Source organism: Podarcis raffonei, chromosome 14 (assembly GCF_027172205.1).
Source record: "Podarcis raffonei isolate rPodRaf1 chromosome 14, rPodRaf1.pri, whole genome shotgun sequence".
Classification (NCBI taxonomy): domain Eukaryota; kingdom Metazoa; phylum Chordata; class Lepidosauria; order Squamata; family Lacertidae; genus Podarcis; species Podarcis raffonei.
This window is the reverse complement of record NC_070615.1, coordinates 31,783,669-31,796,799: the sequence shown is the minus strand read 5'-3', so window position 1 is coordinate 31,796,799 and position 13,131 is coordinate 31,783,669. Positions and strand designations below refer to the sequence as shown.

General features: G+C 41.4%; 1 protein-coding gene across 7 annotated transcripts in view; it reads right to left on the bottom strand.

Moving 5' to 3' along the window:
- Positions 1 to 13,131, bottom strand: part of USP7 (ubiquitin specific peptidase 7) — a 92,748-nt gene that overhangs the window by 26,246 nt on the left and 53,371 nt on the right. For all 7 annotated transcript variants that reach the window (XM_053363982.1, XM_053363984.1, XM_053363981.1 and 4 more), the window contains 5 exons: positions 9,323 to 9,521; positions 7,777 to 7,915; positions 7,157 to 7,245; positions 6,611 to 6,719; positions 668 to 798 (listed from right to left, as the gene is read on the bottom strand). In XM_053363982.1, coding sequence (XP_053219957.1) covers positions 668 to 798; positions 6,611 to 6,719; positions 7,157 to 7,245; positions 7,777 to 7,915; positions 9,323 to 9,521 — 667 coding nt within the window. The remainder of the gene's footprint in view (positions 1 to 667; positions 799 to 6,610; positions 6,720 to 7,156; positions 7,246 to 7,776; positions 7,916 to 9,322; positions 9,522 to 13,131) is intronic.

The window sequence follows — 13,131 nt, the reverse complement described above, 5'->3', positions numbered from 1 at the left end:
ACACCTTCAAAGGAGGTTGCTGTAACTGCCTAGTAATCTACTTCAAACTTCAAAAGGTGTTTATCGCCTGACATCAGGAGACTGACAGGTGGGTGGGTGTTCCCACCCAGTTATCATAAACTTGACCTTGGGTGTGGAGGAGGCTCACGGATCTGGCATGCCAGTCAGATCCAGTTCCCCACTCCTGCCTGGTCCACCCCAACAGGGAGCATCTCTCCAGGGTGTCAGTCAGAGAGTCTTCTCAATTACAATGGTTTTCCTAAACTCTAAGTTGGCTAGAGATCTTCTGTTACTGGGCAGCATATAAAGAGTATGAACCACCTCTTGAGATACTTTTAACTGCAGATGCCAAGGGCAGAACTTGAGGGCTTCAGTGTTCTACCACTGGGCTATGATCCCTCCCCATAGATTCTTGACAAAATGGTGGGCAAAATGCACATGGAAGGGTTTGCTATACTAAAAGGATCCGTTGAGGCATGCAAACAATGGCAGGATCCCCTTCAGCAAGAGCCTGTCAGGAACAGACGGCTTCACCACAATTAACATACTCAGTCTTGGTTCATTTAACAGATTGTCAAAGCCACTTCTGAGAAGAAGTAGGCTGAGAATCTTTGGTTAAGAAACTGGCCAGCCATGAAGAGCCATCTGATATATTGGCAGCACTTACCCAAAGGATTTTGTCAGCTTCTTAGTTCCTACTGGTTTGTCGCTATGCTGAAGCTCATAGAACACCCTCTGCAATGCTAAAGGAACACTTTTTGATGAGTCATCTCCTTCTGTGGGCATCATGTACACAGCCTAAAAAAGAAACCAATTTAATTAGGACTACAGAAAAGGGTCTCATAGCTCACATGGTTGTATTTATTAATCCATTTCATCGTGATCAAAAATCTGTCAGACAGGCCAACATCAGTAAAACATATTTGAATAATCTGCCCATGTACTCTGCTGACACTAAAGGGAAGGGGAAGGCCCTGCAATATCCAGCAGTTTCATCATATTGCTTACAGTAGAACAGTTGCTCAAATCAGACAGCTTAATTTTCAAGATGCCCAAACTATTGCTGCATCACAGCAAGCTAACTGCTATCCTACATTCTGTTTGGGCCTTGGCATTTGATGCTTATTTAAATGAACCTTCCATTATGACATTGCACCAGATTATTTGGAGGGGGGGGTGTCCCTGAAAAAGAGTGCCTTTAGTATTCTCTTCTCTCCCCCCCCCCCACAATCCTTTCCAAACATATCTGAAATTTGTCATGCCCAGAACTCCAGATGTGTCAGAGAGCAATTCTGACACAGAGGTGACCACTATACAGCACAACTCTCCCTCAGGGATGGCATGGACCCCAAGCTAGCCTGAGGAAGAACAATCTGCAGGAAGAATTAATCTTGGCACCAGATTAACCCTCTGAAAATTAGAGGTGAGTTCAGACCTCTCAAACAAGGAACCAGAATGCACAGCCTCATCATGTCTCCACAGGTGAACTCTCACCTGTAAAGTTCTGAGGAGAGGAGAGGAAATTTAACTGAAGACCATCAAGTGATGCTGGAGTGCAAGGCACCAAGCTGGGCAGATAAGGGTAGGCTGGTCTTGGTCAACACTTGGCAGGACGGCTTTACTATTTTTGCACCCATCTCAGTTCAGACCCTTATCAGAGCAATTTACAGTGAGAGTGGGAGCATGTAATGGGAACTGTCCTAGGTCCTGTCCTGCCTGACTCTAATCAATCTGCTACCAGACACACAACACAGTAAAGTTTCCTCTAAATCATGTTCAGCACCTTGCAGAACTGGAATTATGCACAACAGCACAATTTTTATTGCTGTATTGTCTCAATTCAACACACAGATCCAACATCTTGGGCATTTCCCTACACCAGGGAAATATTCCAGCTCCCAATGATGGAGGTTCAAGTACCCGAGGATTCAGCTACATATCGGACTGTATAAATCTAGGGAAACATTTGCCATAGATAATACTGCATCACTCTTAGCTAGGGCTAAGAGAATGCATAATTAAAATTTCAAGACTAGGTATTTTCACATTGCAGAAAACAGGCGCAATCTTCTAGTCACTGAGGAGACATTCTCACCTGGCTCAGTACAAGGCAGCTTCCTATGTTCCTGAAGGGAAGGGCAGTGGCTCAGTAATGGAGCACCTGCTTTACACACAGAAGGTCGCAGGTTCAATCCTTGGCATCTCCAGGAAGAACTGGGGAAAACTGCCTGGAATCCTGGAGAGCCACTGCCAGCTAGTGTTGACCATGCTAAGTTAAATGGTCTGAGCTGGTATGAGGCAGCTTCCTACGTGACTGACAGTATGCCCATTTAAAAGCATGCAAGAAAGGGGTCAGATGGGTTTTACTTATCTGTTAATCGCCAGAAAGAGGGAGGAAACATACACCAATTCAATTCTCAGATTACATTCAACTGGGAAGGACTGAGAACACCAGTGAATTTAGACAAAGGGCCCTAAAGGGATTAAAATGTGACATGGCAAAAGGCTGCATTGTGTGGGTGACTTAATCGAAGAGCAGGGGAATAGTTCCAACTATTCACTGGTGACACAGGAGTGAGGGAGAAAACTAAAAACACAGAATGCACAAGAGAGGGAATTAGGAGAGCAGCTTGTGTAGAAAAGTCTGAAAAGGAGACTAATGCAATCCAAGGCTGTGCAGAAAATGTTGTCTTCACAAGGGCCATGTTATGCTGCTAAACTCCCTTGGAAGGACTGCATCCCGAAAGAATTAAATGCAATAAATAAACAGTACACTTAATGGCTAGAGACTCTACTAAGTATTTTGGAAATGTGTGTTTGATATGCATTTGGACCCTGCTTATTTTAACCAAAGTTCGCATGAAGGTTTCTGAGATCAAGCAGCAGGGTTGGCTGCTCAAGGTGGCAAAATTAACCTTTCAATACTATCCTGATTTTAACCACTGACTCGAAAACTGCACAGTCTCTTTGGTTTCTTAGAACAACAAACAACACTGGGTTAAAGGCTGCTAGTGACAAATGAGTAGACCACAAGAAAGGAAAGTAGAACTCTGGGGGATTAATACAAGATTAGGATGAGGAGAGACTAAGAACAGGAATAGCAAGGCATATTACAAGCACGTAAAAGAAAAAAAATAGAAATACACCCTTGAAGAATGAAGACAAGCAGTCAATAAAAGGGAATCAAATAGGAAACTTATGGGCCAGGATCACTGGTATATCTAGCTATGTGTTGTCTACACTTACTGGCAGTGGCTTTCCAGGATTTCATGCTGGGAACATTCCCAGTCCTACCTAGAGATGGTGAGGATTCAACCTGGGATCATCTGCAAGCAAAACACTCTACCACTAAGCTGTGGTTCCATCTCAATACCTCAGTACAAAGCCTGCTGATATTTCAGCAGGCAAAGTAATATGCCAGGCTGATGTCCCTTGGGAAAAGGGGGAAGGGGCACACCCAGCTAACAAGACAACATCAATGGTAGGAAGTTGAGAAAGTTTTTTTTAAAATGGCTGGTATCAATAGAGACAAAGGAGGCCATAGGAAGAGGAGGGAGATGAAGAGTAGTTCTGAACCCCCTGCTACATAGCGAAATTAAACCACTGAAGTAGAGAGAAGCTGGGAAGTTAACAGGAGTTGAAAAACTTTAAGAGCTGGTTTAGGTGATAAAACAAATCTGCTTCTATAACTAGCAGATTATGAATGGAAATCCTACACAATACAAAGTAGGTGACTGAATTTAGCATGGTACAAAGAAAGGGTTTGGGGTTGGGGGAGAAAAGCAACTGAAATCACTGCATAAATGCAAAGTAACAAAATAATTTATTTGGCAGGGTTGTCAAAAAAGGAGGTTCTGAATCTGCAACTTCTCTAGGCAACTTGGGCTGTATGTCATTCACAATTTTATATCGGATCAGGGGGAAAAACACAGAATGCATATGGAACTGAGTTTGCAAAGTCTCAATTCTGTCTCTGGGTGGTAAGAGTAAAATTGCCAGGTGAGCTTCAGTATCCTCACACAGCTCTTTGTTAAAAACTTGCTTTTAAAAGAGTTGAGGTCCTCAGTAAACTGGGCCAACATCACACCCTGCAGAACCTAAACCCTTAGTAGAGTTATTATATGGGGCTCAGATTTGGACAGGCACTCACCTTGTATCTATGGAAGCTGTCCAATCAAAGTTTTTAAGGCAAATTTTCTCTGTGCCATCCTGTGTCCCAAACGCATCATTGCGCCTAGAGGCTAATCTTCCCTCGGTAGAATTGCAGATCTGGCGTAGGACACTTAACTATTGGCTTCGCGTAAACTCAAATCCCCCCAGTCTAATACCCCTAGGGCTTCAAGATTGTCACAAGAGTGCCTGGACGAAAACTGTCTATCAAAAACTTCACTCTTGCGCTTTATCACCACAACAGCTACTCACTTTGGGTGAGTAAAGCAAACAGTCTAATTTGTCAGCGCCTAAATGATACTGAGTGTCAGAACAACTTGGCCACAATAAGGACATTTTGCCCATGGTATGAATATTTTCCACCTTCCCATTTCGACTCTCTGGCACCCTATCTGCATAACCTTGCAATTCTAAAATATAGACGGGCTTTTACTCTTGCAAGATTGAATGTATTGTCCTCGGCTGTACTTGAGGGATGATTCCAACAGATTCCACATGAAAAACACTTGTGTGCCTGTGGAGATGGCAGTACTGAATCGGTTGTGCATGCCCTTCTGGCTTGAACTCTTTATAAAGACTTGAGGAATGAGAATATCACCCCTCTTTTATTGTCCATTCTGAGAAAGGCTACAGTGTCCTTTCTCTTGGCAGATCAAGATGAGCAGGTGACAGCAAAGGCTGCAAGGTTTTTAGCTGGGGCCATCAGAATAAGATCCATTATTTGACTATTGATTCAAAATCCTAAAATGTATTTTATATAATTTTATATAATTATTTCTATTATTTGTATATCGTATTGTTGTTTTATGGCTATGGCCGATGGTTGACGCAAATAAAGATTCATTCATTCACACCCTGCAGAACCCTAAACATGGGTACACAAAGTAGGGCCTGATACAAATTGAGAGTGGCAAGGAAAAGCAAAAGTGAGAAAGCAAGAGTTCTTTTCTTTGACCAACCTAAAAGGAAATCATAATCAGGAATGTATTAATATCAGAGAAGCCTCCCTTAGGGAATGACCATAAAAGAACCAGAAAGACAGGAAGAGACAAAAGATACCACTCTTTGCAGTGACAGGTGGTGGTTGTTTGCATAAAAGCCTAAGAAAAGCACATTCATTGCTCAACTAAAACACTGTGACAAGGAAGTTGAATAGCTGGGTGGTGGGGAAGTTACTTAAAAAAAATTAAGCTTATTGCAAGACTATGTATTGAGCAATCAGGTCAAGCGAAAAGCCAAACACTATGCTCGCTACACTCCTGAAGGATCATAGCGGATAGTGCTACTTCCAGAATGAACCACTCATCTCCTAGACACCATAGACAGTAGAAATTTGTTAGAATCAGCTGCATGCATAACCCCAGAGTGGGGGGCTGGCCCCATAGAACAAAATACTGGACTAGATAGGCCTTATTCTGATCCAGCAGGGCCCTTTTTTGAAGGCAGAAGGAAGAAAAAGAGAGATAATGGGCACAGACAAGGAGCTGTATCCAGTACTAGTCCTACTCAGAGTAGAGCCACTTAAATTAATGGGCATAACTAACTAAGCTGTATACAACCTGGTGATTTCATGGGGCATTTGATCCACTCTTGCATCAGGCCTCCACTGTACATTTAATGAGAACATGGCTTCATTTAATTCCTATAACCTACAGTAAGCAGCAGCAAGTTTTCTCCTCTTCTTCAAGGACTGCTGGGGTTCTAGAAGAAAACCCTTCGAGTGTCTCTTCATTGCCAAAAAGATCGATGGTACCTCAGGCAGGTTTTGCACACAAGAAGCAGCTGTTCGCAACAGCAATGGAGATAGCTAGTGACTATTACCTTTTGGTAAAATCTCATGCACACATAACCATTGGGTAGAATAATAATGTTCAGATGGATAGGTATCAGCTAGGGTGGGGCATGTAGAATAAATACTGAGGAGTCCGAAGGCACAAGTTACAAAGAAACAGAATGCAGGTGACCTACCAGATGGATTTACAATTAGAGAATGCTTGAAGTTGAGGCTGCCCCGAACTTCAAAACGGCAACTGGCATTTGCTAGCTTAGAGGTTTTCTCTGCCACAAGGATGAACTCCATGCCAACTACTGCCAACTAAGAGATCAAGCTACTCTACTTTTCCTTCCACTGGCCTGCCATCTCTATCGTCTTCTCTGCTGCCAAGGCTGCTTCCCAGCACCTGGAATAGCTCTGTGGTGCTGTTTCCTTGGTGTGGTTGTGGGTGCTGGTTCAGGCAGCAAGTTGTAGATGCAGGGTAGGACAAGCAGCTACTGCACAATAATTTACCAGCTGCATTCGTAACATGGATTATTGCCTATAGCATCCTGCACATCTCCAGTGCAATAATGTTAGGCTGCACAGCTATGGAGGGTCGCTCCTACTATCCCCATAGCAATTCAGCAGCATATAAACAAGGAAGTCACAAAAACTTTGGTTTACCTTTCGTAGCTGATTTGTGAAAAATAATGTCTGTAATAAGCTGTTCATATAGCAGGTTGCTCCCTGGTTCTTCAGTCCTACATATCCTGTATGCTTCTTGGAATCCCACCTATAAAAACCATGAATTGGGTTACAAGAACCACACACACACAAATTAATGTATTTCCAGTGTGTGAATACAATGGACAACTATTGTGGAACCAAGCTGTATCCACCAACACAACCTTGCTGGTCATTAAGGCGATATATCCATCGTGGAATATTTAGAATTTTGTTCCATGTACTCAGAAATCTGTTTATAAATTTTATCCTTTTGAGTATGCTCTTCAAAGACCTTCTGAAGAAAGATTGCATGGCAGACTGAATTCTAAACCACAAAATGAGCAGGTGCTGCTTAGCAGTTGACAGTAATGTGAAGTGATTTATTGAACACTGAACACAAGACACTTACCAAATTCACAATGGATATCAAAGATTGTTAAGAAACTTGGTTACTGACCCACAATCCAACCACTTGTTCCAGTCAAAAGATCATAAGCTACTTACGCCACGCCATGTGGAGCATCAGCTTGAACGTACACTTCAAAAGTTACTTTGTCATCTTCTATATAGCCTTTATCTGGATCAGTAACTTCCTACAAAAAGTAAAATTGACAAGAACATTAAAAATCAAATCACATATAAGGCCAAACTAACTTCACTTTGATGACTGGCAATCTTGAAAGCTCTTTTCTTAAAACCTGAAGTCTATAAATGCACACTAACTTTCAACAGTGAGTCTGAATGATACAGGAATGTCTCCTGCTATTCAGAGAGGAAGATCACTGCTCGTCACAATTTATGTGAGCAGGACCACCAGTTGAGAGCTTAACATGGGACTTCTTTCTCATAATGCCAATTACACTGTGTTGTATTCTTTATCCCACCCTTCCTCAAACGGTCTCAAGGAGGTATTCACAGTTCTCTCCAACCTATGAACCTGTTTTATTCTCACAACCCAGTAAGGTAGGTTAGGCTAAGAGGAAGAAATAAAGGGAGGAGGAAGGAGACTTGCTCAGAATCATTTGGTGAGCCTCATGGCTGAGGATTTGAACATGGATTTTCTAGTCCAAAACTTATTCATAACCATCACACTGGCTCTTGTGCTGCTGCACGCTGTTACTTACACTCCATGACATAAAGTTGGAAAAGCCCCAGTCATTTTCTTTATGAAAGAACAAGTGGCTGATACGGCGACTGAATGATTTCTCATCATCTTTGTAATTTATTATCTTGAGCACTGCTTGTGCATGACAAGACCATGACCTGCAACAATTAAAGAGATAACAGTTGACATGCTGAGCTGCAGAAAAAAGATCCTAATAAACTGTGCTTTACTGAACAGGCCTACCTTACTTCTTGCCACCTCTGGATAAAAAAAACTTTGCTTCAATGCTCTCAGAGCCATTACAAACTATTAACATCACGGAAAGCATTTGAGTAGAGGCTCAGTTTCTCACAGAGCTGTTTTTATGTGTTCACTCACCATGGAATTTTTCCAGCTCGGTGCATTTTCTTCTATAGCTATCTAAGAATGCTACAACTCCTCTAAAGCAGGTAGGAATACTTTAAAAAGACTTCTGCTACTACAGGTTAAGAAACAGCAAATGGAGATGCCACTGTTCTCGGAATGTTGATTTGCTTGCATTCTCAACTTGAGGGTTAGGAGACTCCTTCAAAAGGTTACACATGAACTCCACTGTGCCTCCCACTCAGCCAAGATTGTGGCTTCTAGTTCTTAGTGATGTGCTCCAATCCCATATATACAAAAATCTGCTGTAGTCACCTTATTTCCATTCCCTGTTTTGTTAAGGCTGTAAGCTTTGATTTTTAACAACGTAAACTGAGTCAGCCAACATCAGCTTTAGATGTTAAAACCAACTTTTAAGAAACGTACAATTCTCAACCTGTGTTCACTTTTTCAAATGGACCCCTGCCTAGCAGCTTTGTTAATATTCAAGATTATTAATTAAAATTAGCTGATTTACCCATTTTTAATCAATTGACAGGCTCTAGTCTTTTCCTATGGGAGGCCTTTCTGCATCGAGCTTTTCTTTGTTTACAAAAAAACAAAACAAAATAGCAGCAACTGAGCATTCCAACATGCTCAGATCATTTTGTGCTCATGCATGAGGGAATTCAAACAGGCAGCACCTCACCAGAAGGAAGCAGCAGTAAGTATGCAACAGTGCAGCCAATTTATGCTTCAATAAATCAGCTCTGTATATAGATTCACTGAGCACGTGCTGCTTTCTTCTTGTTGGGAAAGGTCAAATAGTCTGCATCCTCATCTGGTTCATGTATTTGGTAATTAACCTATTAACTATTCAAAACTATTAAATACCAGCCTGAATAGCTTATTCATTTGGTCAATATATATCTGAGAACTAACATACATGGCATTCATCCCAAATTAAGTTATGTCAAACTCAACATACTATACTCAATATACAGCAGACAACAAGGAAGACTAAATCAGACTGATCAGGCCTCTCTAATGCGACTTTCTGACTTTTTCCTCCACATCTAAGCACATGCCCCTATACATCCTTCCTGAATGCCGAAGCCCCATTCCTCATGCTGTCCTATCAATCGACACAGAAGTTATAGTCAGAAAATGCAAGAGGTTAAGATGGTGCTATACAGAAATGTATAGTGTATAAAATATCTTACGTGGAATCAGACTCAGCATTGCACTGAAGAAAGAATCCTACACTTTTTTGGTGCGGCCTGTCTGGGTAGAGTCGTGGCATCACCATAATCTTCCATGGCAGGTTCCGTACAAAGCAGGGGGGACTTAGGACTGATTCATTCAGCCTGTTGAAACGTTCAACAGTGAACTGGAAAGTTGCTTCCGACCGCCAGCTTGTGTCTGCAAAATACCAAAGATCAATTAAATGCAAATTAATCAGCCTGATCTTTTAGTCCCCATGCAAGGCCAAAGGTGCTCGGCCTCCACTCACCATGTGGCATTTCATCTGAGAAGCAAAACACCCCATATGCATTGAACAAGTCAGATGTAGAAACAGTAAGAACACTGCAGAGCAAGGATAAAGTCTTTAATAGACTGTATATTTTATTTCTGATTTTTAGTTACCAAGGGAATTTATTGTGCAGAGATTTGGAGAGCACTGTACCAGTATGCAGTTGACACCTAACTTTCTTTGTCCCCTCTCCAACATCATATTCTAAGGAAGCAGTAGAAAAAGTACACTGTACCACCAGCTTCCTTTGAAAGCTGAAAATTTTAGTTGCAGCAATTTGTACCAACTGCAGTTTTGACCAGGGCCAGATACTTGAATCGTGCACCTCTGTTATCATGCCAATCTCAGTGGCTTACAGGCTGGTTCCAAGTTCAAATGCTAGAAGTTCATCTCCTCCCTGTGTGAGTTGTCCGCCCACTAAGATTATCATTAATTCCCCACCACCATCAGTTGCAGTGGATACAAAAGAGGGACTTCTTTGTAGTGTGGGACCCAGACTCTGGAACTTCCCCCTGCTATGGAATGCTTTATATTAACAAGTCTACGTATCTAGTTTATGGTTGGACTGTGCATATAACGCCCCCTGCAAAAAAAACACCAAAAAAAACCCCATACACTTCACTACTTCTTTGCTTATAACGATTGAACTGTAAGCCAAATGTGGCTTGAAATAGCCCAATGAAATATATACAAAACCCATGCAAAGAAGTATACAACCTCAGCAAAACAAAAAAAACCATCATCAGTGCAATTATGCAACAAAGCATAAGGGGGGGCATAAAATACAGGATGCATAAGGTTTTAAACTGTGACATAATCAGACATGGGGAAACCTCTGGTACAAAATATTTTTTTAAAAAACAGCATAAAGAGGAACCCGCATAACTACTGTTACTAGATAATCAGTACCTAATAGTAGCTGACAGCACCTGCAAGGAGAATACAGTAACCCGAGGTACCACTGTATTGTGTATGATCAGTGATGAAAAACTGTGCAACATTTATTCTTCTCACACAAAGAAGCTGCTAAAAAGTCAGGGGGAGGGATCTTCAGTTTCAGATTCAAAACATCAAAATGTAAAGTCACAGATCCCCTGATAATAAAATAAACACAGCTCTATCTTTTTAATGTAAACATTGATCCATTCTTGACAGAGTTCAGTTTGGAGGTGAACTGAATGGCATTTCACATTAAAAGAAGAAGCTTCGTTTCAAGTTATTTGAAAAAAATGCAATAAGCAGCCACAAAATGAAATCAATGTGCATTTTTGCATTTTCAACAGCCAACTCAGCATTCCATTATGGTCTTTTGCCACAGAAAAACAAAGCAGTCAAATAAAAGTATTTCAAACGACAAGCTTTTGTTACATAGCTTTTCAATCTCGCTCTTCCTCCCTGCCTCTGGGATCTCCCTCTTTCTCTTTCGCACACACAGACACACACACACACACACTCCCAAATGAATTTCAATTAGTAAAGGCACAGTTACTCCCCCAGGCCAGATTTTTACTTGTGAAACCAAAGCTGTTATGCGACCATGAACGTCTTCGGAAAGCCTCCCTCTCAAAATTCCAATTTTTAAAATTTATTTCAGAATCTATAAAAAGCTCTACATTCAAAAAAATACCTGAGCAGTGCACAAAAACAGTTTCTAACATGTAATACAAATAATAAATCAATGTTTTTTTAAAAAAAACTTGGAAGTCAACATGAATCAAAAGCTGAAGTTTTAAAATGGACTGATCTTGGAAGGCTTGGGAAAAAACAAATGTTTTCATCTAATGTCAAAAACATAATGTTTGTTGGGGCTTCCTTCACTGCTAAGGAAAAGAACTTCAGAGAACAGGTGCCACAACACTGAAAGCATGCATTTGAGTCATAAGGCTTGACACGGAGGTGTGTGGCACCATCAAGCAACCTTCATTCATAGATCAAAGTGACCAGGGTGAAATGGGAGAGGTGGCTTTTGATAAAACCCTGGCCCAGAACCATATAAGAACATAAGAAGAGCCTGCTAGATCAGGCCAATGGCCCAGAATCTAATCCAGCATTCTGTTCTCACAGTGGCCAACACTGGAGTAGTTGTAGCTGGTATACCAGCCAACACTAGCAAAGTGCCCTCCACAGTGGTGGATCAAGGAGTACTCTCAAGCCTCACATAAGTTATTTCAGAGGGAGTAATGGCCCATTCACATCTGGCATTTGTGATGGCTGTCCTCAGTAGGGTGGCTTAACCTCTGATTAAGCAGCAATAGCCATTTTAAAAGTTATCAAATTATAACAACCAGAAGGAGATTTTGAAGGCCAAACAGTTGAAGTCCATACATCCCAGTCCCACTAGCTCTAGAGTCTAGACCAACCTATTTATGTGCTTCACAAGGAATGAACTGAAATGAACCGGCTGAAAGCTCCCATGCAGCTAATCATTCCAAGTGACCCAAGTAAATTAAGCCAAGTCACAAGTGATGGGGAAAGGCACATACCTCACGCAGGATTGTTAGTGATCATTTTAACTCTATATGATTCGCTTTCATTCTCTATGCATAGCAGTGAGAGTGACCTCTAGGAAGGGCACAGCCCATCCACTTAATATGTTATTGACCCCATAATAATAATCCTCCTATTCTGTTGACTGTAATTTGTTTTAAACTGATTTTAAAATTGCATTTTAAAATTGCTGTAACCCACCCTTGGACATTGTGGTGAAGGGAAGATAAGAAATCAAGTTATACTGAATAATAATGATTATGATTATGATGCTATCTGGTACATGTTAGGAAACTGTACACCACAAGCAATGAGCCCGGGCTTTAGAGGCAAACTTCCTGAAGTTGCATTTATCATAAAAAAAACCCACACCAAATTTCTCCATAGAGCCTTCAAGACAACTTGAAGGAAGGACAATAAAGCAAGAATTTAAATTGGTTATAAGGTTTTTTTAAAGCAGATTTTGGTACTTAATTTTATGTGAATTCATTTAAATATGAATACATTGTTCTATCTGGAATAAAAAAAAATAAGAACAACTAAACATCATCTTAGCAAGTTTTTTGTGGGGAGAGGGGACAGGCTGTATGCTGGAGTTCCTTCCAATTCCTAGATCCAAGAGGAATTCAACTGCTGGAATAGCGAGACAATTTTCTTGCTAATAGCCCCCTAAGTAGGGGTTGTTAAGGCAAAAGGAAGTGGCTCTGTGCCAGAGGGCAAATAGGTGGGCCCCCTTCCTCAACTGTCTGGTAGAAAGACAAAAGCCAGAGGGGAGGGGAGGGGAGGGGAGGGGAGGGGAGGGGAGGGGAGGGGGGGCAATAACTTCTTGGGGTGTTAATGCTGTGAGTCCCTCCATCATTGGTTCATGTATATACCATGTGTAATTAAATTATATATCCTAAAGCTACCACAGTCTCTGCTGTCCCTCATTACAAATAAAACAAACCATAGGTGCTCCTGGAACCTTGCACCTCTTGGGGATTGGGGTGGCATGCAACAACATAATCAAGA